Below are 26,819 nucleotides of genomic sequence, written 5' to 3'. Positions count from 1 at the left end.
CATCCTGGTTATCCTCTAGCAATTTTACGAGATTTCTGTGAGAATTAAATGAGAAAATAGATGTATTTTCTCAAAATGCTTTTATAGCAGTAGTGCACACCATGAGGTATTGCTAATGCACAACATCAAGCTTTTTTTCTATCAGCTTCAAAGTCCTTTAGGAAAGTAATTGAACACAAACATCTAAAAGAAAATTTTGTTGTGCTTCTTACTCTGTTACAAGACTAGGAAGATAATGGGGTAAACCCTTGCCTTTGCTTTGATCTATGGTGAAGAACCTTTTCTTTTTCTTTTTTTTTTTTAATCTGATTGTTCCACCACGTTCTTTTCTTGCTCCTCCTGTCTACAAGGGTATGCTGGTTTCCAGCTATTATGGGTATTAACTGAATACCTCATCAAGCTCTGGATCTGTCCCTATAGCTATGCATTATGTGTATCTCTCTGAGAGGAGATCCCCTCGTCAAGATAATCTGATCAGTCTTCCCAAGGTCATGGCTCTGATGGAAACGAGCACACAGAGTCTAGCAGGTTCAGAAACTGGGTTTGGATTTTCAGCCACTTGGTTCAACTTTGGGAGCAGTGACTTGAGAGCTAATGCTGAGAGCTAATGCTCAAAGGAAGAGCTCAAAGCATTCAGGCAATATGGTTTTTGCCCTCAGAAGGCCATGAATGACAAGGATCAGAGTAAATGCAGAAACTATTCACTCATGCAGCAGGAGAAAGGGCAGGAAGGGCTGTAATTCAGAACCTGGAGCCCCTGTGAAGTGAACTAATCAGGGACCCAGCACAGAACCAGGTTTGAGAGTAAAGAAGCCAACAGTGTTCCAGAAGATGGGCTAAGCTTCCCTTTGACCTCAGCCTGAAGCTGGTTATGTAACAGGCCCTGTCTGTCAAACTTTTTACCCAGGTGCATCCATACTTTCTAGTGTAAAGTGCCCTTTGGCAAACCGAATACAGACATCAGACACCTTTCTGCCACAGCACTTACTCTAGCCACTCCTAAAGGGACCAGTTCACACAGGCTCTGACCAACTTCACAGAGTTACAGTAGGATTAGTGTGTGTGGGGGGATCTCTTCCTCCTGTGATGCCACACCTCTTGCTTTCTACCCAAGAGACAGAATCTGTTTGGGACTCACACCTGGAAATGTGAAGCGCTGACACCTGTGGCTCAGCCTTTGATGGATGGGTGTAAAAGATAAATACTTCCTTCTTTTGTCCATGGTACAGATGGTTTTTAGGTGTATTTTATAGTCCTCCTCAGAAGTTCTGGCTGACTGGAACACAACCTGCCCTTGGCACTGGCCAATCTGATCATATAACCCAGTGTTGGGCCTCCTTCCCTCCCGGTTCTCCTCTGTCATTTACTCCTGTTCCCTGGAATCTTGTTCCCAGACAATCTAACTGCACAGACATGCTGGTCTCAGGGGAACCCAGGCGAAGACACTGTGTAGGAAGGCTGATGCGGTTCACAGTTACTAAAGTACAGATTTCCAGTACACAGGGATTAGATCTTAACCTTATAGTCTAATCCTTAACCATTGTCAGAATTAGCCCAAAATGACAGAAAGAAAAGTTAGGTGTTGATGTGGCAAGGGCTCATCAAATTCTGGAAAACAAGATTGAAGGTAATTGCTATTATTTTAAAAAATCATTTTATTTATTAAAACTTTCTTATTTCCCAAGGCACTTCAGTAGCTTTCACAAAAATACGTTTTTTTTTTTAAAACCAGGTGAAACATATGCTTTAGGAGTACCATGGTAACATAATTAGAAAAGACAATTACATTGAACACAAAATATCTCCCAATAATGTTATATGACTAAAATGAGCAACTCTGAAAGATTGTGAATGTGATTTACAATTCTTTCTTGTAATTTTCCCCATGATTAGGTACCACAAGAGGAACACATACAATCACATCTTTTTTTTTTTTTTTGGCACTCAGAGAAGTGCTAGTGGCTAAGGCTGGTAAGGCCTTGTACAGTGGTGAGGGGCACAAGCCAGGAAGCTAAAGAAATAGCCTTTCCCAGGTCTTTGCTGAAGGGCAAATAACTTAAGAAGGAGGAGACACAACAAACAAACAAACAAACAAACAAACAAAAACAAAACCCCCTCAATACAGTTTCGAGAGGGGAGACAATTTTTCACTAATATACTTCCTTTAAACCACAGATAAGAAGCTCTAGTAGTGAGGAGGCTTAATTTACACAGCAGTAAAAAACACAGAGAGCAGACCTGTGGGCCTGACAAGCCCAGTGCTTTGATCAGATGTAAACAAGCCTGCCCAGCAGTCATAGTGTGGTCACAAATCACCTGCCTGTGTTCTGCATCTGCTCAGAACTCTTCATCTGAATCATATTTACGTTTCCCTAAAGCCTGTGCTCCTCCCTGCCATGGGGATGCAACATCCCAGTTAATGTCCTTTGTAACTGAGAAAAGGTGAGAAATCAAACTCCCCCTGTGGAATATTTTTTTCCTCGTAAGTTCATCATGTAGGGAAAGAAGGGAGAAAACTCAGACCTCCATTTTATCAGGGGCCTTTTCAGGTGGTCCAAGATTAAAATACACATCTAGCAGATGCCTCTTGTATTCTTCCAAATCCTACAGGATCTAGTGAGCCATCGGCTTCTTAGGAAGTGCCATGTCTATCACTGTAATAGTTAGGACATATACAAGTTGTCTGTAGGTAGCCTTGGTGTCCCTGGAGGAACCGTATATATCCAGGATCATATATATGCATCCTGTGAGTGGGTATGATGCTCATCCACGAGCAAACCAGACACAGGGTCAACAGAATAAACAGCAAAGGCATTTGTCACTGTTGAACTAAGAGTCTGTACAGCTATTTCTGACAAGATGCAGGCTTTCCTTTTCAGTTCCTCTCTCACTGGAGGTTGTGTTAAAAGGCTGTGCTCTTAAGGATTGTGGGGCTTTCTTCACCATCCTTTAACATTCTTGTTTGGCTTGGGGTTTGCCTATATTTTATTCTATTAAAATAAGCAAAACAAATGTTAGGAACAAATCTGAAAAAGAAGCCTATCAGACTCAAAACAAACAAATACATCAGAAATGAGGATAACCTCACTGGGAAAGAAAAATCATACAGCAGATCTGAGATATTTTCTCCTAGTCTCTGCACTGTCCCAAAGCTGCTGTTGCCCCGGCAATGTGTGTGGAGACATGTCCACACAGGATCAGATTATTGCCATTCATAACCCTCTGATGGCTAATCTGGCCCAAGGTATTTGTGAGAGAAAGTCTGCTGGGGGCTCCACTTCAAGGGGCTGACCAGGCCCAGACCCAGTGCATCCTTACTGTGAGGAAGGAGGTCTCCTTACCCTTTGACCCTTAACATCTGGTCAATGGTGTCGGGGAGAGGGCTGCCGAAGCTTTCTGGGAAGAACAAGGTGAGGATGGCTGTCAGGATGGTCAGACTTCCCATGAGAATGTAGGGCAGGAAGCGATCATAGGCACCTGTGGCAGAGCAAACAGAAGCCCCAGCCCCAGGCTGCAGTGAGATTTGGTCTACCTCTATCCTTTTTCACTTCTAGGACTTGTAAAGGGGTCACCTTCCTTGCTGGACTTGGCCCTTCCCACAGCTTGAGATGCCAGATTGGAATCTTGTACCTAGACACTCTCAGAACCCACAGCTGGCACAGGCATGCTCAGAGGGCCAGTCGTGCCCCCATGGTGCCAGGGAGAGATTCAGGGTAGCAGAGAAGCCAAGCCATGATGATTAGTCTATTTCTCAATGCTGTGTTTCCAAGGAACACGAGGTACTTGTCCAGGGATAGGAATAACTCTGCCACCTCTGCAGATGTGCCACAACCTGTTTGATTTGCCTTCAGGTGAGGCAAAAAGAATTTCTTCTTATTAGGTCTATGCCACATGCTCACAGAGCACTCTGGGTATTCTCAGGGTAGATGCCAGTTCTCTCCAAAGGTGTGCTGGCTAGGGATGTGCAGGGAAACAGCAGCTGCCATGAGGAAATAATTCTGAGGAAGAGAAAACTGGTGCACAGCCACATAAAGTGACACAAGCCTGTGTTAAGTGCTCCAAGCTACAATGATCCTCAGTGTATCACACTCCTTGAATGAACATCTTTCCCCTCATCTTTCCTGATCCCAAGAAGAAACATCCCCAGTTAAGTACTCTGGCTCCCTAAACTTTTCTGACGATTCTTAGGATAAAGAAATTATGCTCTCTGATGGAGGGCCTGTGTGGCCAAAACAGAAGCAAAGTCCTCTTTCTCATCCATTTTTTAGCTACTCTATAGGTAGTTTTCTGTTTGGAAGCAAGAGCTTCCCCCACAGTGCCCTGGGACATGATCCCTCCCCAACCACAGATCCGTACTGGATGGATCCCATGTGCTCTGTGTGCTTGTTTTCCTGTGAGCAAGCCATCTCCAGCTCACATTAAAGCCAATTGGTGCTTCTGTCCCATCACTCCAGTGTGCCCTTGGCCCAGGGAACTTACCAAGGTAAACAAAGTAGGGAGACAGGATGCTGCCCAGGCGGGATGCTGTGGAGCTGACTCCCACACCCATGTTTCTGACCACTGTGGGGTATAGCTCAGCTGTGTACACGTAGACCATGGAGAAGGCAGAAGTGATGCCAAACTTCCCTATCATCACCAGGACTGTAGCCAAGTAATACAAGTCTGGAGGGGCAAAGGAAAGAAAGTAGACACCAACTTAGGCTATGCTGCTGTTGAGAGTTCCATTTCCTTTTTTGCCTTGGGGTCAGTTTCTATAACTTCCTGAGATAAGGGGCCATACCCAAGATTTCACCCCAAGGTGGTTCCTGAAAGGAGACTGGGGACCTACAACTCTGTGGATATATACTGTCCTCAACTTAGAAGCCACCAGATTAAGCTCTTCACAGCCCAATCAACCTGCCTTCTAGTGCAGAAGTCATTACGGACATGTCTGTTGGGGAGCTGTCTGTTCTGTCACCCCAGAACTTCAGACTGCAGGTGCTGCAGAATTAACTAATGATTCTAGATATATGGAGAACTCAACTCTAACTCATTTCATGGTTTAATTCTACACAGTCCTCAAAAACATTTAAAAACCATCTGAATTTTGGGATGATACTCCAATCTATCCTTCTTGCTATCTAAACAAGGAGACATGAGGGTCCTTCTGAGCTCAGATCTGAACCTCTACATCCATTCTGGGGCTCCACAATACATCCTCTGCTCCTATGCAGAAGGTTCCCAGCCTGATGGGACCTAAAGTGACTACCAGAGAATCCCAAACCCATGGGTGCACTGAGGACTCCAGGCACAGTGATGGACAGATGAGGGCCCACTGACTTTCCTAAAATGGGTCAGAAAGGGCTCCTCCCACCAATCTGTGGGATATGAAGACAATTTTAGAAAATCCTAACCATGACCTCTGGGACCTCCTCTTCCTCTCTCCCTCTCAGTTCTCACTAGTTCACTCAAGCATGCCAGGCTCACTCCCTAACCCGTTTTTGCTTGTCTCTTCTTCCTGAAATGTTCTCCTGGACTTTCTCATAGCTGAACTGCCCCCTGTTTAGGCAGCTGTTCATGACCACTCTTATGTAAACTAGCTCCCCACTATACTTTATTTTTATTCATAGGAGGAAAGACAATCTGAAAAATAAAGAGCCTTCTATATTTTCTCAACTAGGATGTGGGCTTCCTGAGGACACTAGTTTACATCTGTATCATTAGTACCAAGCCCAGTGCCTAGCCCACAGTATGTGCTCCACAGCATTGGCTGAATAAATAAAGCAGGGCTGGGAAAAGTAATGGGGATGCCCCCCCCCCCATTCTGGAGAGGAAAATGAATATAAACGCATTAACCTGGATTTAGAGTAAAATTAACCAACAGTTTCAATGGGTGTTCCTTCCCATCCCTTCAAATCCCTGGCCACAAAGAATGTTCTGGTCTCACTAGGTACTTTTTCTTGATTTTCAGGCTAAGGATGCATATATGCAGGGGATCTGTGATGGGCTTCATTTTATTCTTTGAATTAACTAAGGCAGGTAGCCTGGTAGAGAGTGGGTGACTCAATGAAGACCCGAGACTGCTGATGCATATGTTCCCTACCTGGGGGCACCAGCTGCACGAAGAGAAGGACACTGCCACCCAGGAAGAGAGCAGTGGCCATGGAATAGCGCCGGGGCACATGTTGCAGCAGCAGCCAGGCTAACACGTATGCTGGGACTTCAACCACCGCCGAAAGAAAGCAGTTCAAATAGATGTCTCCATGCAAGTTAGGAGTATCAAGGGAAAGTCCAAAGTAGCCCACTGCAATGGTCAGCCTGCAATGGAGTGCAGAAGAAAGCTGGAGAAGCAGTATCCACTCTCCCACCTGCACAACTTGAAAAATGCAATTACTTCAGGATGTTCCAAACTACCCTAAGCAGAGACTAGGAAGGCAGCAGTAGATTTAACCCCAAACCTTACTTCGCAGAAGAAAAGATAACTCCCCCCAGCCCAAGTGGTACAATGGTAAGTTCCTGTTTCATGCATTTTGAGAGTATGCCAAATACCAAGGGTCCCAGCCAAAGGACCAGATTTACCTCACTAAAAGAAATATTCCAGCCTGCCTTTCAGCCTCAAAACCCCTGAGATGAAGACTTTAGAAAAGCCTATTTCCCTATTCTATGAACCTCTCCAAACCTAGCAACTGCAGAAGGAGCTAGGGAATGAGTAAGGCAGTAGACACCAAGTCAGGAGCGACAGGATTGGAAAGATAATATCAATAAAGTGCATCATTAGATAAAACATTTGGAGAAAGACCCCCAGCAGATGATTGGTGGTGACCAGCCAGTAAGGGCCTGGTCAGAGGCAACTGGCACCACCCCCACTGTACTGTGGAGATAAGAGGGAGAGAGATGGTGGGGCCACAGCCTCTCATCTGCATGTCCTCCACTGTTTCCTATGCCCTTACTGGGCCCTCTCCTCAGTAAGTATTCTCTGTTGATGACCCAGACCTTTATGCTGTTACCATGAAGGAAAAGAGTATGTCCACAGTTCCTGGGAAATTTAGAGAAGGGAGGAGTGGCTGGGTAAACCAAAAGTGGGTGACTCATCATGGGTTGGCATGTCTAAGGTGCAGGCTACACACTAGTCCTGTCTTGAGGCAGACCTGGGAAGCAGTGCCCTGCCCTGGGGGACCGTGGCCCATTCCTTGGAAATGGGTGACTCATAGTGCATCCCAGTGAGCAAAATGACGGGCTCCCCAAAGCTGGTTGGTAGAGAGCAGTGGCCATGGAAGAGCGCTGGGGCACATGTTGCAGCAGCAGCCAGGCCAACACGTATGCTGGGACTTCAACCACCGCCGAAAGAAAGCAGTTCTCATAGATGTCTCCATGCAAATTAGGAACATCAAGGGAAAGTCCAAAGTAGCCCACTGCAATGGTCAGCCTGCAATGGAGTGCAGAAATGAAGTCTGCCTCTGCCCTCCTCACCCATCCTATCACTATTCACCCAGGAGGCTTGAAGTCTCCTATAATCCCAGGGTCTGGATATGAGAAAAAGCTATCCAGACTCTCAGATGTGTTCCTTCTCTCTGGTAACTCACACATTCCTTCCTGACTCTTCATGAAGTGCCTTGTTAGATGGGATCTGGTGAGGACATTTAGGCCATGGCCCTGACTCCAGGATAGTCTCTGAACATCCCAGAAGGAGCATATCCCACTTCCACATTTCCAGAAAGTCCTTAGACGTCTCTGTAGCCTTAAAAGACAATGTGTCTTCACTCAGATCCTTCTTAAAAGCCCCAGCTGGCCTGCTCAGACATTATCTGTGAGTAGGTAGAAGGGAGCAGGGGACAACAACTACTAAGCAAGGACGTGAAGTAAGCAATGATTCACCTCAGGATGTGGGGAGATCCCCAGTGGTCCCTAGTTCTCAAACAGCCTCCACCACAGTTTTCATTCTCTTTTTCTGAGGTTCTATTACATTAAGAATTATGACATGCCCATTTCTTCCATCCATCACAGGACACATCCCTTTCATTTTCTGATGACACAGTCTCAATTTGGATCTGAGGCACATCTGCAAATCAGAGGCTCAAGAGCCACCTCCAGAAGCTGATTGCCTTTCTTTACCGAAGCCTCAGGTATGTCTCACTTACGCACCACAGGATTATGGACATGATAGTGACTATTCGGATATTTCGGGTTCGGAACAGATCCAGGATGCGGTGGGACTGCTGCTTCTTGGAACGTAGGTCTTGTAACTGCAGGGACAATATGATTGGGGGCATGGGAAGGAAAGAAGGTTGAAGACTCAGAACATACAGTAACATAACGTAAATCTGGCATCATAGCTATCTTGCTTCTCAGAGTTAGGGAGTGTGTTATCTTTCTTTCTTGAAAAGAACAGTAGCATAGTGATGATTTTGGGATGCTAAGTCTTCCTCAGGTCTTTGTCAATAACAAAGACAATGAAAATGAGGAGTAAAGGGAAGTGACCAGTTCCTCAAAGAGCCCAGTGAAGTCGGAGGCCCAAGCAGACAGTTCCCTCGCTGCACCATCCCCATCCACCCATCAGTGGCCACATTCCAGGGAGGCCTCTAAGCATTCCTTCCTAAGGCTGGCTCCCTGCCCTCTGGGTCAGAGAGAGAAACTGGCTGTGCAGTTTATTGATATGACATTTTAAAAGGATTCATGTTTTGAGTCCTCCTACCATGTAGTTACTGGTCTGCTTCCAGGGGGGAAAAATTCAAATTGAAAAACAGGAAAATTGACCTGAGCTTCACCCAGAGTAACTTCCTATGAAATTCAGCACAGCCAAGGCCATTAATAAACCACATGTCTAAACATACTGATGTTGCTTTCTTAAGCAAACCCAGCTTTGGAGCTTGTTTTTCCCAAGTTAGAAGTTCAACAAAAGGTCAACTTTGGACTTAAAGGATCCCCTGAAATAGCCTCATTTCCTCAGAGATGCTAGTGGGGCTCATGGGTTCACAGAGACTGGTTCCTCACTTAAAAGTCACCAAGGCCAACTCATTTAAAAGCCTTCTGTGAAACACTCCTGCCCTAACCTCTGCTCCAGAGCCCTTTCCAATACGTGCTGAGTGAGAGCTGTTGCTAAGCCACCACTTAAGCTGGATGCCATCAAGGCTGTTGTTGGCCACTGGCCTCTTATAACTGGTCTCTCTTGAGCCTGGAGTCTGCATCCTGAGTCCCGAGAGTCTCTAACCCACCGGCTGCTCACACTTCAGCATGATTGCTTGAGGCTCTTCCTACAGCCAGTCCCTAGTCTTCCTGTCAGACCACAGACAGATTCCAGAACCATATCAGTCAGCATTTACAGATCCTAACCTATTGTTGTAGTCATGAGTTTGAGGGAAATGTCTGATGCAGAAGGGCAGAAGGAGAGGGAACAGGAAGGAAAAGCAAGAACCAGGAACAAGGCAGAGCCAAGAAGTGTTCATGGTGTGTGAGAACAGGGTTTGCAGAAAAGTGGAGAAGGAAGAGATGGACTTCAGAAGGGACCTGGCTTCAAAATGATATGCAACAACTAACCACTGAGGGTGAAAAGAGGCTGAACACTGCCAATGGCAAATCTAGTTGTGTTTTTTTTTTTTTTTTTAATGCTATGTGCTGGATTACCTTTATGATGACAAATCACCTTAGGCATGAGAAACAATGATTTCCTGAAATGCTGACATTGTGTAAGGTCTATTTCTCATAAAGGATGTATTTTATTTATTTTATTATATAATTGCCTAGAAAGTAAAATGTATGAAAACCTAAAAACCATGGGAAAGGAGAAACATGTTAGGCAGTTGGAAACTATTACTCAACTAATGAGTATTAAAACAGGGCATGTCTCAGGGAGACGTAGGGCTCAAGCTGGGCTGTGTGCTGCCATCCTCAAATCATGACCAGCGTAGCCCCCACTAGTTCCCACATGGTGCTTACCTCACTAGGGTCAAAGATGGTTGAGGGTGCAACAATTCCATTGATTTTGGCAGCTTTGCGAATGATCACCTCAGCCTCTTTGTATCGTCCCTGAGAGATGAGCCATCGAGGGGACTCAGGGATAAACCTAGAAGTTCAAATACAATCTCAGTGAGGCCTCCTGCCCAACAGACCAGTATAGTATAACTGGAAGTGGGAAATGAGTTTTCAGATCCAAAATTAGGTTTGTAGAGTGTTAGATGTTCACAAATCAGAAATAAAGAGATGGTCCACACCCAGTAAACCTGAGGTGCGAGCTCTAGGGTAGGCTATGGTGTATAAAACTTGGAGGGCCCTGCACAGGCTAAGGGGATTCCTACACTGGCTGGCCATCTTCATTTATGAAGGGTGGTGGTGCCCCCTGCTGGTTCTAAGAAGACAGGTACAAGATGGGATCTTGAAGCCTGGCTCCTGCTGAGGGCTCAGCCAGCCCTTACCCTACTATATTCATTTCCTGTCCCTAGCATCCACAGAAGCTTCTGCACTGGCCCATTGATCTCTATTTTCTCCTTACCCTTCCCCTAACTTATCCAACATACTTGGCCTCTGTACCTAGAGTAGCCTGGAGCCTTGGCACTCACCAAGACCATGTAGCCCTACAGACATAACTAGGTCCCATGATGAAGTATTTTCTTTCCCACTATGCCCTGAAATCTTCTCCACTCCTCGTGGGCCAGTAATCTCATCTTCCCTGACTCTAAAGGATGATTCCTCTTCACTCTGACAAATGGCCTCTTCTCTGTCCAACCAGTCTACATTGCATGGCCTCTGCACAGCCACCCTGAGGACATCACTTTTGGAGCACTCTCTCATTTCCCCATGCCAAGGGATGAGGCCAGCAACACACTGCCAGAACCAGGGCTTTGCTCTGTTGTTCTGGGGTCTGAGAACTTCCTGGAGGTCACACTAGACCCCAGCTTCTCACACCTACTTCTCCCCACACTTAGATCAACCCAGAACAGGGCTGAGAACAAGTCTATTGATGTCTTGGGATTGTTTTGTTTTGGTTCTTCCAAATGTGAAGAGAAACTCTGAAACAATATCAATAATCACACTTCCTGTCTCTGGGAGCCCAAATTTGAGGGCTGCTGCTGCCCTCTAGTGAAGGCCAGATGGAAGCCACCCTGCTGGAAAATACAGGGCCACACTCACCACCAGAGCGCAGCACACAGCACTCCGGGCACAGTCAGTGCCAGCAGCAGCATCCGCCAGTCTCTGATGAAGTAAGCAAACAATGGCAGCACCATGAAGCCAAAGGCATAAAATATGCATACTCCTAACGTGGAGAATATAATACGAATTGACTTGCCAAGAATTTCAGTTCCTGTTCAAAACAAGGGAGGAGAGAAGTTAGCACTTTAATTTGGATTATTTTCTTATTAATCTTCCATGGTATCAGTTTCAACATAGAGACAAGGAGGCAGCCAGAATTATTTCTATGTTCCCAAGCCCTAGGGAGGAGATGGATTTGAACCCAGTCCAGTCTGACACACTCCTGGGAGTACCTCACTGAGGCCTCTCAGCCCCTTAGCCATTGTTCTATTGTGAAATGTCACCACTTTGCTCAGCCACATGCTAAAGATACCATGTTAGCGCCTTTCAATTTCTTATATGAGGAAGAAATCATTAAAGGCAAAGTCATTACTAAGTCCACACATGCTGACTATTATCCTTCGAGGAAAAAAATTCTATTATATGTGAAAAGAAAAAATAATCCAATATAATAATCCAATAATCCAATATAACCCAAGGAACTCAAAGATTTTATTGCTGGAGTCTGATTTCTCCAAACAGTGAGACAGACAACCTTTTCAGCGAGAACAGGCTGGACTGAGCAAAATCCTACAGTGTGTCCTCTGAATCAGAACCTGAAGGTGACTGAGGCCCATTTATGCCCATCCACAGACATCACTGGCCACAGTGCTCTGCAGAGGTGGCAGTTCTCTTCCCCAGCAAGCCTGCCCATCACAGCCCTTACTTCCCTGGCATGCCTCCATCTTGCACCAGCTACCTCAGTCTGGGTACTGGTAGGCTTTAAAAAAGGATGTTTTCTGGTGAGTTCTAGCAAAATGGCAAAAATTACTAACAAGACCAAGGTGCCACACCTTGGAGGTCAGCAAAGAACCAGAAATCAGAAGTCAGGCTATTGTGCCACTGGGGATCCAAGGCTGGTCACTTGTCTGGCTTAGTTTCCTTGCTGATAAACTGGGTTCACCAGGAAGCTCTGGCCAGTGTTGCTAAAGACCATTTCCCTTTGAGGAACATCAGAGCTGTCTCCAGAAAGGCAGGTGGTGGGATGACAGTGAAAAACAGGATCGAGTACTCAACTCCAACTTGATGGCCATACCCAGGACAAATGCTGCCACGTAGTTGGAGATCTGGCCCATGCCTACAAGGACAAACAGCACAGTAAACATCTCGAAGTTCTTTGAGAAGATCTGTAGGAAGCTGAAGCCTGTCTGCATGCCCATGGTCACAAACAGCACGTTCTTCCGACCAAACCTAGAAAGGAAAGGAGAGTCACAGAGAACCAGCTGGGATAGGTAGCAGAAGGGGGTTCCATCTAGAGAAGGGGCTGTGGGCAGTGTTGCCAGTGTACCCAGTGCCCATACAGTCCCAGGTTCCCAGTCCCCATGCTGTTACTCCTCCCCGCTTCCCAGAACCAATGTGCAGCCTGGACACCACAGTCGTTCAAAAGGCAGTGCCACAATTATGTTGATGACAGCAGGGGACTGAAACACATCAATTATGCTTAAATCATGCATTCACAATGACGTTTTAAAAAGAATCATATCATCTACAAACAGTAATGATTTGATCTCTTTCCTTCCTATTTTTCTTTCTTTTATTTCCTTCTCTTGCCCAATTTCTCTGGCTAGAATTTCTAGTGCTATATAGAATAAGAGTGATGAGAATGTTCATCCTTCTCTTGTTCTAGATTTTAAAAGAAATCTTTCAGTTTTTTCCCCATTCACTATGAAGTTGGCTTTGGGTTTGTCATATGAAGCCTTTATGATGTTGAAGTAAGTGCCTTCTGGCCCTAGTTTCTTGGGTGTTTTTATCATGAATGGGTGCTGAAGTTTGTCAAAGGCTTTCTCTGCATATATTGAGATGACTATTGTGATTTTTGTCCTTGATTCCACTTATGTGATGAATTCTACTAATTGATTTGCATATGTTAAACCGTTCCTGCATCCCTGGAATGTGGCCATGATGTATAATCTTCTTAATATGTTGTTGAATACAACTTGCTAATATTTCATTGAGGATTTTTGTACCTAAGTTTATTAGGGATATTGACCTGTAGTGTCTGTAGTTTTCTTTCCTTGATGTAGCCTTATTTGGTTTTGGTAACAGGGTGATACTGGCTTCATAGAATGAATTTGGAAGTGATTGGCTCCTTTCTATTTCTAATAATTTCAGGAATATTGGCATTAGCTCCTCTTTAAAGTTCTTGGAGAATGCATATGAGAGTTCATCTGGTCCTGGGCTTTTCTTTGTTGGAAGGGTTTATTATTATTATTATTATTATTATTATTATTATTATTACTGTTTTGATCTCATTACTTGTTATTGGTCTGTTTAGTTATAAACAATCCTTTTGGTTCAATTTTGGCAGGTCTGTACTAGTCTAGAAATGTATCCATTTCTTCTAGATCTTCTAATTTACTGGAGTTTAAAATTTCAAAATAGCACCTAATTATGGATCTTTCTCTTGGTCTACTCAGGCTCACACATTAATATCTTTGGGAAACACACTCAGATATAACCAAAATAATGCTTCACCAAATTTCTGGTCATTCATTCTGCCCAATGTGATGCACTTATCTTGTGTAAACTTCCCAGATACAAAACCCTTCCCTAGAATTAGCTTTCTACTCCTCTTATATAGTCTATTTTTTTTTTTTAAATGAGAATCTTGTTTTGGGGGATTTCTGCTTTCAGGATTTCAACATTCAGGATTTTAACCTTAGAATTGTGATTTTTCAGGATTTTAGACTTTAGGGATTATGGCATTTGGGATTGTGTCTTTGGGATTCTTCCATGAGGAAGTAGTTATTTTAAGAGTCACACTAGTTAGTTTAGTGGTTACTTATGGGTAAGAGAGGGTGCTGTAATTGAAATGGGGCACCTGGACAGGGCTTCTTGATGGACAACAAAGTTCTATTGCTTGCTTTCGTGGGGGTTACAAGATTATTTTTGTGGAATAATTCCTTAGGTCACACATTTGTTTGGTGTAGTTTTCTGTTATCTATGCTCATTTAAAAAGTACAAGTTGATGTTTTGTTTTGTTTTAGATGGGTTTACTTAAAATAGAGTATCACAAACAGGAGGAAGAGTCAATCTAGTGGGAAGATTACATCTATCGAGCACTAGCTGACACCCACCTTATTCAGTGAGTGTACTGAGTATCTATTGTCCTAGGCACTGGGGACATTGCTTAAAAAAAGATGCACTGTCTCTACCCTCAAGGAGCTTATAGTTTACTTGATGAAAACATCAGTCACACTTTCATCAACAAACTGCTGAATATGCGATTACATACCCAGACAAGTACACTAAAGAAATGGCCCCCAGGTCCACAAAAGTTCAAAAAGGCACTCATCCAGAACTGGGGTGGGGCTGGGGACTGGGCATTGGGGGAGGGTCTCCCTGACAACAGGACAATGATGAGTCCCAAAGGGAAAGTAGCTGGTTGAAAACAGGGGATTAAGGGTATAGAAACCAAACTTTCAAAGATACTCAGTCTGGTGTTGAAGGGAGACCAATATAAATCCTATGACAACACTTCATCTACCGACTTTTAATAGGTACTATGATGGAAAGTCACAGGAACCAGAGTATTGTAAACCTTCTATCCTGAGGAGCCCTGGGGGTGGCATGGGGAACACTATAGACTCTGAGAAGGACACACACCACTGTGGCTGGAGGGGCACAAGAAACATGGGCTGGCATCATCTACGCCCAGATTTCAGAGGGAAGTAGGAACTAGACTGCGTGGGGCCTTGCAGCTGTGTGAGAGAATTTGGTGTTTTCCTTCAATGTAACAGTTTTTTTGTTTGTTTGTTTCTTTGTTGTTTTGATTGTCACAATTCAGGCAGGGGGTGCTAATAGCACCTAATGGGTAGAGGCCAGAGATGTAGCTAAATATTCTAAAAAGCCTAGGAAAGCTCCCCACCACAAAGAATTATTTGGCTGAAAACATTAATAGAGCTAGGTTGAGAAACCCCGGTGGAGAAGGATTTCCACCTGCATTGTTCTGTCATGAAGGTGCTCTACACACCAGTGGAGGGGAGGTGAAAGCAAACTAACTACACAGCACACTGGTATAACCTCTGCCCCACTTCCCTATCCAAGGTTCCCTAAAATGGTAGAGAAAAGAAGGTCCAGGAAGCTCTTAAGCAGCATCAGTCCTTGGCATTTGGGAACTGTAACTAGAAAAGCTTGCTTTTAAGTCTGTATGCAAAGTGGTAAACACACACATTTCTACAAAAAAACAGGACATATGAGTGCTTCTCAGTGAGTGCTGTGTCTCTCATGATTCATAAAGATGACTGAATAACGTCAGATAAAAGGCTTTGGCAATCCAGGATTATTTAAATTGCTCTTGAACTTCAGACTTAATAATACACCAGAAAGAAGGATAAACCTTTGTCCCATATCAAGAGTTACTGTTGAAGGCATGACTCTATTGCTCTTAGGTAATTTCTTTGGCTTGCTTAGAGGCAGTGAGGTCAGAAGTGTTAATCCCACAGAGGACTAGGACTTCTCTGGTAGTACAGACAAGCTTGAGGGGTGGTATTTAGAGCTAAAGGCAGGGGCTACAGTTAGATCAGCCACACTTTAACTATTTCATTTCCTGGACTTAACTGATTCTACTTAAAAGAAAGTTCTGCTACCAAAAATTTAAAAAATGTTTGAAACGCAGTATGTTAGCCTCTCTATAGACTAAGGTGATCCTCCACATACTCATGAATTTTGTTTCCCTTGTTTCCTTGGAAGTAGACCTTTTGGAAACTTCCCTCAGGTGACCATGGTGTTACATGGTAAGCAGGTTCTTAAGATGACCCATAAAGATCTACTTCAGCCATGACACAGTTGATCCAGAAAAACACATCAATTTTCCACTGTGAACTTGGGGAACTAGCTCCTCTCTGTTCACATTAACGCAAGTCCTCTGAGCCTCAATTGCCACTCCACTCCCAGAGAGTTTCCCCCATCTCCTAAGCTCGGCCCTGACCCTCTCCTTCTTACTCTGCACTCTCCTCTGGCCCTTATGTCTATGTTTAGGGTTCCGAAGAGGGAACTACATGTGACAAATTCCCAAATACACTTCTCCAGCCTGAACCTCTCTCAAGGTGCACCATACCCATACATCCAAACGTATACTCAATTTCTCCACTTAGGGGTCTCATAGTCACCCCCAAATTGGTATGTTTCGATTAAACTCAACATCTCCAGCAGATATGGTTCTCTTCCAGCATTCTCTGTCTTAAAGAAGGGTATCATCTTTCACCTAGTTAGGCAGGCCAGAAACCTTCCTCCCCTCCCTTTCCACTCACCCATTAGCCAAGTCCTATTGACTTTACCTCTCTACCCCCACACCCTAGGCCAAGCTACCGTCATCTTTTGTATGAACTACTGTGAAAAATCTCTTAATTTGTCTTTCCACAATCCCTCCTGCTTCACTTCAATCCTTCCTCCACAAGGCTGCCATCTTTTTTAAATTTTTTTTTTTTTAGTTGATGGACCTTTATTTTGTTTGTTTATTTTTATGTGGTGCTGAGAATCAAACCCAGTGCCTCACACATGCTAGGCAAGCACTCTACCACTGAGCCACAACACCAGCCTGGTTGTCACGTCTTTAAAAAATACAAATCTGCTCACTACACTCGTTCAATAGCACCACACTGTTCTGTCACTGAAGCCCAAACTCCTCACCATGGTGTGCTAAGCTGTGCTTGATCTTTTGCTCAGACTCTGCCTGCCTGGGAGCCCTCATGTATATACCACTCTCTGTTTCTACCACACTGAACTTTTTTTTTTTTTTTTTTCCTATTCCTAAGCCTCCTGTCTAGGCTTTAGTACATGCTGTTCTTCCTTCCCAGAATGCTCCTTCTTCTACCTTTTCAGTGAGCTAATTTCTACTCATCTTTCAACTCTCAGCTCATGCTTCATTCCTCAGGGAATCCTCCTGTGACTCCCCTTTTAGACACTCTGCAGCACCCTGTACTTCTCGGTATCACTCCCCATGGCCAAGTATAACAATAATTTTCTCATCAGTAGTAGGATATATTCTGCTTTGCTAGAAGGTAAGTTCTAGGAGAGCAGGGCCTTGGAGCAGTAGTCCACACAAATTGGAGGATCAAGACTATCTGGGTCTAAAGCTTAACTTTGACCTTGCTGCTGAGTATCCTTGGGCACATACATTATCTAACCCATGTTTTACTTCTCCACTTATAAAATGGGAATAATGATAGTTCCTACTTCCTAGGGTTATTAGGACACAATTATTTGGTTTTCTAAAAAAATCCATATAGTACTTATGACAGAGTATGGCACATATTGGGCACATCTTTGTTAAACCAATAAATAATTAGTCAATGCTTAATACTAGATAAAAAATCTAGAGAAGTAAAGGCCTTTCCTGGACGAGGGCCAGTGTCTCTGACCCAGCTAGAATTGTCAGTCTGTGGTCATAGTCTATTGAACTCTTTAATGCTTACTGGTAACTACAGAAATTTTTCTGATGTTAATCACTAGATGACACTTTGGAAAAGATAGATTTAGTGAGAAATTCACATAAATTTTTCATGGGTAAAGACTTAACAATAATCCATAGATGCAAATTATACCAAAACATTACCCTGAGTTTGTGCCACAAAATAAAGCAGAATTGACCCTAAGGGAAGATGTTCTCATCCTTAACTTCTCTATGAGAGCCCAACCAGCCAGGAGGATGCTGGTTAACCTTTTTCCTGGGTGACACAATGATTCTGTGGGTGTTTCCTTTGTGGTACTGTGGCCAAGGACTTGCTGAAGGCCATTGTTTTCAACTTCAGGGTTCTGTGACAGACCCTGAAGCTTCAGAGAAGTAAATATAGCACAATGGACCCCTTGGTGGATGGGGGAGCTTATATACAGTCCCTAATATTTTGCACATATTTCTTTTTTTTATTTTAGTTTCACCTGATAGTACGATGATCTTGACATATCATACATTTGAATCAGATGGGGTTTGATTTCTCATTTTTCTGAGTGTACAGGTTGCAGAATCACATTGGTCATGCAGTCACGTATATACATACAGCAATAATAATATCTATTTTATTCTGCTGTCCTTCCTTTTCCCCCTTCCCCTCCCCTCCCCTCCCATCACACTCTCTACCCAATCTAATGTGACACACTTCTTTTTTCCCCCCTCACATCATCATACATGTATTCTGTATAACAATGAGGGTCTCCTTCCATCTTCCATGCAATTTCTCTTCTCCCTCCCTTTTTTGCACATATTTCAGTGGTTTTTTTGGATACCCTACGCCAGAATGGACCCTGAGTTAAAAGTTTTAGAATTGGGTTGTGGTTTGATCCTTAGCACCATATGAAAAAATGTAATCAACAAAATAAAGTTATTGTGTCCATCTATGTACAACTAAAAATATATTTTTTAGAAGTTTTAGAATTATGCCAATACCCTGCTTATGACAAATGCGTAAAGAAAATATTTGTTCTTCTTGTCTTACAGTAAGTGCATAACCTCAGGCCTCTTAGTTAAGGGGCCTCAGTCTTGAGGACATAAAAGAGTTCTGCACTTCACACCTCTGCTGGCTGGTGAGATCTCTCACCTTATACAGAGAATGCTGTTTTTCTTGGGAATTCAGAGGTAGCCACCATGGTACAACCTACAGATCATTTGCCTCTTCCATCTCAGGGACATCAGAGTGCCAAATCACCCAACGAAAGTGAGCCAGGCTAGTACAGAAGTGAATCATGGAATAAAAATTGGTCACTGCATCATGGATACACTCTGCTTAGATAGATCAGGTTTCTTTACTTGGCAAGAGTTAGAGAGAGGGGACGAAGAATGTTAGCCTATTTGACTTGGTATGGAGTTTATACCAGACACAGCTTTCTGTTCTTTTAAAATATAAGGCCCTCAGCTGAGAGAACAGTACAATCTGAAGTCAAGGCCAGGCACGTGCTACTTGCTTGGTGCCATGGTGCCCTGCAGCTGCAGGAGGCAGACACCTTACCTGTCTGAGAGCTGCCCAGAAATGAAAGAGCCCAGCAGCACACCCACAAAAAACAAGGAGATGGTAAGCGGGGGCTTCCAGTCATCTTCACACACCAGGTTCCACTGAAAGAGGAGCAAAGGATATATCACTCACCTCTTTGAAAAAAGGTCTTAAATTTAAGGTTTCTTGGAAAATGAAATTAGGATGTTCTACATTCCTGCATGATCTGGTGTAAAAATTCACCCAGGCAATGGTCACTTGAGCAGCAGAGCAGACAGCAGGTGACCTCTCCCTCCCCATCCTGTCTTTCATAGTTTGGGCTCCATTATCTTGCTTCCATTGAGGAAGAAAGAGAGGCAGGGAGTAACATTCTGCCCAAATGCCAAACTCATGTAGCAAGTTCTCTTATGCTCATGCCTAAGAATGTGGACAGAGTCCAGAACTGTGGAGGGGGCAGAGTATGCTTTACTCAGTGGGCTTCAAGCCACTGGAGGGGTGAGGGAGTGGTGAGCCTAAAGGTCAAAGCATCCTACAAGGGTCTGAGCACAGTGTACACCATCTAGACCCACTCCGTTAGCTCTGCTCACACTTCCAACCTGGGCCAATGACCTCTATCCTTATTTTGATATTTGGAGCTAGAATCCAAATGCTCTACACCAACAATACTAGGCCCAACTGCAGTTGAGAGCTCTGAGCTGGGAGTTAGGAAACTCAGTTTTAAGTTTCACTCAAGTGTTAGCTTCTTGTCTAACTTCAGACAAGTCCACCCTACCTCCCACAACACACACACATACTGTGCCTAAACTTTCCTGTTGTAAGACAAGAGACTGAGGTAGGGAACAGGCTATGCTGCTCAAGTTTCCATACATAGTGTGTGACTCCCTCTATATTATTACTAGGAACAAGAAAAGAGATCTGCAGGCAGGAAGGAGTACATGGGGATTAAGTTAGACACAGACTTTAGGTTATCCCAGCCTAATGAGCCAAAAGAAGAAAGCAAGCTGAAACAAGAAACTTTGGTTTCAAGAAAAATGTTTTCAGAACAGAGACTGTGCACGGTAGTAACCTTTGCAGGCTTCTCACATGCACGGTCGCCCTTCTGGGAATTCAGACCCTTGCTAGCTTGGCACTAGGCTACTGCCTGCCTTCCATGGAGCCTGCTGGTTCCCCAGTAACCAACAAAGACAGGGGGAAGGTGTAGATCCTGGAACAAAGCATCTCTTACAGGTCAGCAACAGAGGCTGAAGCAAGTCTGCTCTGCCCTGTTGGGCTGTGTGTGCACATAGCCTCTGCACACCTCTAGAGGGGTTGGATGTCTGGGCACAAAGAACACTTGCAGTGACAAGGTTCTCTCAGGTGCTGCTGTCTCTCCACTTTGGAATAAGCATTTGCCTGGATGGGCTGAGTATGGTGATGATTCCCAACCCAGGGAAGAACTGGGGTCAGTGAACACCCAAATGTGGAGGAAGCCTAGCAGGAGTCAAGGACCCTGAGTACCTAGACTAGAATGCTCAGGATGCTACAGCCTTCCCACCTGTGCACCTCAGTGATGTCATCTCTTTGGCGGGTAGATGAGTGTCCTAGGGCAGGTCCAATCACCCATGGCTGCTAAAGCCAAAACTGGGACTAGTGGGGAGACAAAGTTGAGGGAGTCATGACAGGGTGCCAGCATCTAAACTTCAGGAGTCAGATTATGGATACTGAGTATGATGGGATGTTACTTTTGAAACAACAAAGATGAAAAGAAGGATTCAAAGCCAACAGCTGTTTCTCAACAGGTCTACCACAAGGACTTGGGAGTGATTCAGCTAAGTTAGACTAGAGATGCTCACAGGCTTCTTCAGTGAGTTCTGGTGTTGTAGACCCCAGTTGGGTCTCCACAAAACAGGTTTCCCGAGAATATAAGACTAGCAAGGCTGGGGGACACCCAAACCCAGGGCAGACGGCTCTTCAAAGGACAGGATGACCACAGACATCTTGGGATTGGCCTGGAGCATCTCAGGCTCCTCATTCCCCCTCCTCCCTTTGGTACATCCTGTCCTAGGTCAAGGCAAGTGCGTAAGTTACAGTGCCCTCTACCCACCACTGAGTGCCCTTGACAACTCTTAGAGTCTGGCTTTGGGCTCTCTGGAAGCCAACTTACATTAAGGTCTCTTTCTTCATGACCACAGAGGGGTCTGTGAGTAGGGTCAGGAAAGGTGATAGGTCTCAAAAATGAACACAAAGAGCAGGCATGAAATCGGTCCCACCAACCAGCCAATCAATCCATTCACTTACCTGCCAACTACCAGACAGACTTCAGTGGACTCTAGGACATGGTCTGAATCCTCCTGAGGGTGGGGAGGGGGTAAGAAGCCAACAGAGTCCAGGCTAAGTACTTCCCACTTAATGTGTCTGTGAAGGAACATAGTATTCTATACTGAGCTCCCCAACTACCTAAATCAGCTATAGAACAGCTTTTTGATGTCTCTACTTGGGCTGTACTGGCTGATAGCAACAAGTGTCAATGTTCAAACAGAATGTGTGGACTTGAGATTTAGGACCCAAGTCTAGCATCATTACCCCTCAGCTGGGTGGGCTGGGAAAGCAGGTCCAACTTGAAAGAATCTGGGAGCAACTTTGGTGAGGGGCCTAGACTTGCTCTTCTTCCTGGTCAGAACTGAACCTTTCTAGCAATGATGGCTTCAGAGTTATATATATGTTATGTGTCTGAGCTTTTCAAGTTGTGCACTTTAGATATTTCATTTTCTTTATAAATTTATGCCTCAAGGTGTTAAACTTTTTATGAGAGGGAGAACTGTTGAGAGCCACAGCCGAAGGGGCCCCAGCAAACTTCCAGCTGCCAGCAAACTTCCAGCTGCCAGCTGATGATTAGCTCACAGCAGCCCCAGGATACCTAGTAAGAATAGTGTTAGGAGAATAAGATAAATGTATCCATAATAATGGACCTTCTTGCCAAAATACTCCTGTAGGAATATTTTTTGTTGGTAGTACAATAAATAATAAAGGCAAACTTATATCAATTCTATCCAAATGCATATTTTCAATATATGTTTCAATGATTCTTAATGCCTTTCTCGCTTCAGGCGTTAACATGCAGGGTGAATTTGGATCTGATGGACCTTTTAGGATATCAAATAAAGGTCCCAACTCTCCTGTTGGTATACCTAGATAAGGCGTTATCCAATTTATGTCTCCTAATAACTTTTGAAAGTCGTTAAGTGATTTGAGTTGATCTACTCGTATTTGAATTTTTGGTGGACGGNCACGATATCGTGGATAAATACCTGGTCCTTGTACCTTGTATGTAACTGGCATTGCTTTTCAATTATGGGATGTACAGAAATAACATAGTTCCCTGGGACTAAATGTTCTTACCTGTGAATTGGCTGGAAGGGAAAAGAGATAGGGTCTGTGCCCATAAGGTGAATATTCTTCCCTGAGATGTACCTAGGCTGAGCGCATCAATGGTCAAGTACACTGGTAGGCACCGTGTGTTACAGAAGACCACGTATTCTTGTCCTGCCTCCCACTGCAATTAATGGTGGATCCTTGCCAGGTATCATGGCATAAGCCTGTAGTCCCAGCTACTTAGGACACGGAGGCAGAAGGATGATTTGGGCCCATGGGTTTGAGACCAGCCTGGGAAACATAGAGAGACTTTGTTTTAAAAAAATAAATTAATACTAGATCCTTGCCCCTTGGCCATCAGGGCAAAGACAAAAAAGTATTCGCTACCATATCCTCTACAATGCCTGGTGGTGATGCCCTCTGTGGAGGAGTAGCTCATGAACTGTTTGGTACATGAGTGAATGAGCGAATGGACAAATAAAAGGGCTGCCAACATCATAGTATTCTTTGAGCTTGGTCCTAGGTCTTGTCTCCTCAAAGTCCAAATGAACCCTACATTTCAATCTCTACAATAAATTCTTTTGTTTCCTGACCCCCTTGCCTGTCAACTCTCAGAACTTGGACCCAGGTTGATAGTTCTGAGCTAGCTAGAGAAGGGGCTCAGTCTGACCACTCATGGTCAGATTGGTCCACTATGATTAATTGCTGGGGGCTGGGGGGAACACGGGGTCTAGCAAGTGGCTTCTCTGGTTTGCCATAGGGCTGTAAAGGCATGGGTAAGGTTCTGTGCTTCCCCTAAGAAAGTGCAGCAAAGGCACAGGTTTCAGGTCTCTCTCTCTCTCTGGTCTTTCCAGCCTAGAATCAGTCTGGCCCAGCTTCCCAGGGTGCTGGGTTTTTTGTCCACATAGGCTTGTGGATAACAGTGGGGGCTCTCCCATCTCCCAAGACCATCTAGGCATGAAACAAGACTGAAAGAAAAGCTAATTCAGGAAAAAAAGCAAGTGAGTCAGAGTCCTGCCAAGGACTGGGCCCTGGGGTTTCTGGAGAGGAGGAACATGAAGGGAGCAAGGTGATGCAGAGGACTGCCAGGTCTCAGCTGAAGGAGCCCCAACTTGTAGGTGCCAGAAATTTTAGAAGTTTCTCAAAGACACTTTCTGCCTGCAGGTTGGTTTGGGCTGTGTTGAAATCAAAGAACAGGTAGGCCCTGCAGCCTGAAAAATTAACCCAGTTCCCAGAGGAAGGGGACAGCCCTGGTTTGAGAAGCACTGAAAGGTGAGCTGGATGATTGAGGGGCCAGAAGAAGGGTCTGCTAGAAGTATGTGTATCATTAAACCACTCGTGAAACATGGGTGCATAAATCTCTTTCACCTCATAGTGTCCCCTTCTTTCTGCTAATCCTAATGCCTTGATCCAGATACACACAGCACCAAGCTCTAGTCAATGGGGTGGAGAATCACTTTTCTTTTAAAACATTCTAGTCAATCCTTTTGGCTTCTTCCAAGTTTCCCTTCTATGAATTAAACTAGCCATTTTTCTTAGTTCTTAAATTTCAGATTTCTTAAATTATTCATTAAATTATTCTGTAAAAAATTTCCCAAATGGAAATTTCCCCTGCATTCAATACTGTGTGGAGATAAGGGAGATGCAAAGTTGGACTTTAACTTGAAAAAAGAAAAAAAAGAAGAGCTGAGGTTTTAGTTGTCTATCAAATATGAATAGATACTCAATACTAGTGTATTACAAACACCTCTATGTTTCCTTTGGGTCAGAGGGCAGGCTTGGAGACATTAGCAAGCATGGGACTAGCTGCAGCAGTCAGCAGGCCTGTCTGGGTTGAAAGATAATGAGCCTTAGAACAAGTCATCAGAATGTTGATGAAGCAGCTTCCAATAGTGACTATTCCCTTAAGAGGAACCAGCAGCCTTGAACTTCCAGTCAAGCATTCCAGATCCCAAACAAAGAGCTAGGTAAAGCATTAATCTTGCTTCCCTGCAAATACTGACCTGTAAGTAGGTAAAAGTGCACATAGCTCTTGCGAAACTGCTTACACAGCTAAATGAAGTCTAAGCATACATATATAAAACAGTTTGACACTGACAGCAAAGTAGGGTCAGAAGGGTCAGGACAATTCCACATAGCTGGCCACTGAGAGCTAGCTCATCAGTGATATCACCATTCTGGGGAGAAGGTAGGATAGGGACAACAAAGTAGGAACAAATGACTTAAATAAGCAGGAACACTTCAGGTTAGGGGAAAACCCCAAGAGGTACCATGAGCTGATTCTGACCTCAGGCCTCCCCTTTCTTTGGGCAACCACAAGTAGAATTTGTAGGAACTCCTAGATCATGGAGCCTGGCTTCCTTCTGTGATCTATGCCTGCAACCCCAGATACAGACTCTGCTTTCACAGTTTTCACTGGCTTCCGGGGAGATAACAGACACACTTGTGAGTGTATAAAACAGAATTTGGGACAATTTGAAATTCTGATTCTTTGTGCACTCATGGGTCACAAAGCAGTAGGCTGCTTCCACTTAGTGACTCTTTTGTCAAGGAGTGATGCTTCAGGACACTGGAAAGATGTCACTACTGGAAAGATGTCACCTAGTAGGGTGAGAAATCCCAGTGGGGCTTACTTAGGTCACATTCCTCTTACTTTTATATGGAGTGAGCAGATATAGATGCTGAGGATGTCAAACTTCTAAATAATTACAGAAAACACATATGTACACACAGTGAGTCTCCTGGGGCAACTCTCAGACTCTACCCTTGAAGAGTGACAGCCCTCAGAAGCAACAGACCTTGGCCTTCAGAGTCCCTGTAAGGTTCTTTGATGCTCTAGGAATATCAGTACCTGCCTCCAGCAGGGTGTGATGCCAGGCCAGACCCATGACTTCTGCCATCATTCCTTTCCCTCTGCCCTCCTGCTACATTTTCCTGCGATTGCCATCTTGAACACACTGAACTCATTCAGAGGCAACCTCCTCAAGGAAGCTTTCCTTAACCACAAATTCCTAATCTGACATGTAGTGAACCTAGTGGCCCAAAGCCTATCAAGGAGGACTCTTTTCATTGACCTGCTTACTCAGTTCTACTGAGACTCCAGGGAATTAGTGTAATTACCTTAGTAAGTCTCAAAGTACATCCACATGCACCATTACCATCAAATGACTATGGGTTCACCTGGGGACAGATAAAGCTACCCAAAAGGAAAACCCAAGGGGCTAAAGAATAAGAAAGGTACTGCCTACCTTCAGTCCCTATGAACTGAGGTTAGTTATATGCTTTCACTAAATCTGGCCAATTATTTTTGACTGAATACATCATCAGGTGCATGGGTCTTTAAAAAGGTACAGCTTCCCATGGGCCAAAGGAAAACAATTCTTCACAGGGTATGCCCAGACTGTGGAGGGAAGACAGTTTTCTACATATGCTTCCTTTAACTTTAAAAGTTCTGAAAAGAATAGTTATTTCTTTTCTCTGAACAGACGCCAAATGGCAAGTCAAAATGGTGACAAGTCCTGACTCCGCTTCTCATCATTTCCACTACCATCTAGAGAAAAGCTGGATCACTCAGCATCTTAGAGCATCTCCCAAGGGCTGCCAGGGCCTTCTTCTTGGTTCCATCTCCAATGTGGCCATCAGGATTCAGGGCCAGCCTGACACTCTTGTTGTGAGGGTCATGCTCTGGCTGTAAGTCAACTCCCAAGTAACTCCTAAGCCACCTGGCTGGAGGATGCTCATCACCAGGGTATCCTGTGGGATGGGAAGGTGACAGCGTCCTGTGCACACCTGGGGGTGGGAGGGTTCAAAGACCACATCTGTCTGCTCTGTGTCATCAGACCCTGGTGGGGGGCTGCTACCCACCTCGGTCACGATGGTGGACAGGTAGACGTCCTGGCTGAATTCCCAGCCATCCAGGCAGCTCTCCTGCTCCAGCTGCTCCAGATCCACATCGCGTCCCGGTTCCAACCCGAGTGCTGAGAAGTTGGAGATGGTAGCTAGCCGGTAGCGGCGGCAGCTGTGGGGCACCTTGCGATCGTCCTGCAGCACCAGCGGGATACTGTGGTTGCGCCACGCGCTGCTCAGATTCGCGGTGTCCGGCACACGGCAGTGGTGCTCCGGGGTCCCCGTCAGAAACACGACTGACATACCGTTGAAGCCATTGGGGATGATGCTGGCACTGAGCAGGAAGAAGATGAGGCGCTGGAAGGGCCCCCACTCGCCCAGGAAGGCGGTCACCTCCTCGTAGTCCCGCATGTTGTCCTCAGCGGCCCGGGGACC

General features: G+C 44.7%; 1 protein-coding gene and 1 long non-coding RNA gene across 9 annotated transcripts in view; one reads left to right on the top strand and one right to left on the bottom strand.

Moving 5' to 3' along the window:
• LOC125610696 overlaps positions 1–26,404 on the top strand; it is a 33,067-nt gene extending 6,663 nt beyond the window's left edge. Inside the window, exons 2-4 of the long non-coding RNA XR_007340694.1 lie at positions 5,951–6,487; positions 7,984–8,102; positions 26,024–26,404. This is a non-coding gene — a long non-coding RNA (uncharacterized LOC125610696). The remainder of the gene's footprint in view (positions 1–5,950; positions 6,488–7,983; positions 8,103–26,023) is intronic.
• On the bottom strand, positions 1,638–26,819 carry Slc22a5 (solute carrier family 22 member 5). 8 transcript variants are annotated; one of them, XM_048783360.1, is made up of 11 exons: positions 26,403–26,813; positions 21,465–21,517; positions 19,206–19,309; positions 12,299–12,340; positions 11,104–11,275; positions 9,913–10,039; positions 8,122–8,222; positions 6,083–6,297; positions 4,480–4,662; positions 3,342–3,477; positions 1,638–2,990 (listed from the first exon to the last, which is right to left on the bottom strand). In XM_048783360.1, exons 1-11 carry the CDS (start codon positions 26,793–26,795, stop codon positions 2,903–2,905), a joined length of 1,614 nt encoding a protein of 537 aa, XP_048639317.1. In that variant the 5' UTR covers positions 26,796–26,813; the 3' UTR covers positions 1,638–2,902. The 8 variants fall into 8 exon arrangements, with proteins under 8 accessions (XP_048639317.1, XP_015348222.1, XP_048639337.1 ...); XM_015492736.2 differs by lacking the exon at positions 21,465–21,517 and adding an exon at positions 19,446–19,520 and having other exon boundaries at positions 12,299–12,453; XM_048783380.1 differs by lacking the exon at positions 21,465–21,517 and having other exon boundaries at positions 26,403–26,819.

The sequence above is a fragment of the Marmota marmota genome, unplaced genomic scaffold (assembly GCF_001458135.2).
Source record: "Marmota marmota marmota unplaced genomic scaffold, marMar, whole genome shotgun sequence".
Taxonomy (NCBI): Eukaryota; Metazoa; Chordata; class Mammalia; order Rodentia; family Sciuridae; genus Marmota; species Marmota marmota.
The sequence above is the reverse complement of the archived record's forward strand: the minus strand, read 5'-3'. Positions and strand labels throughout refer to the sequence as shown.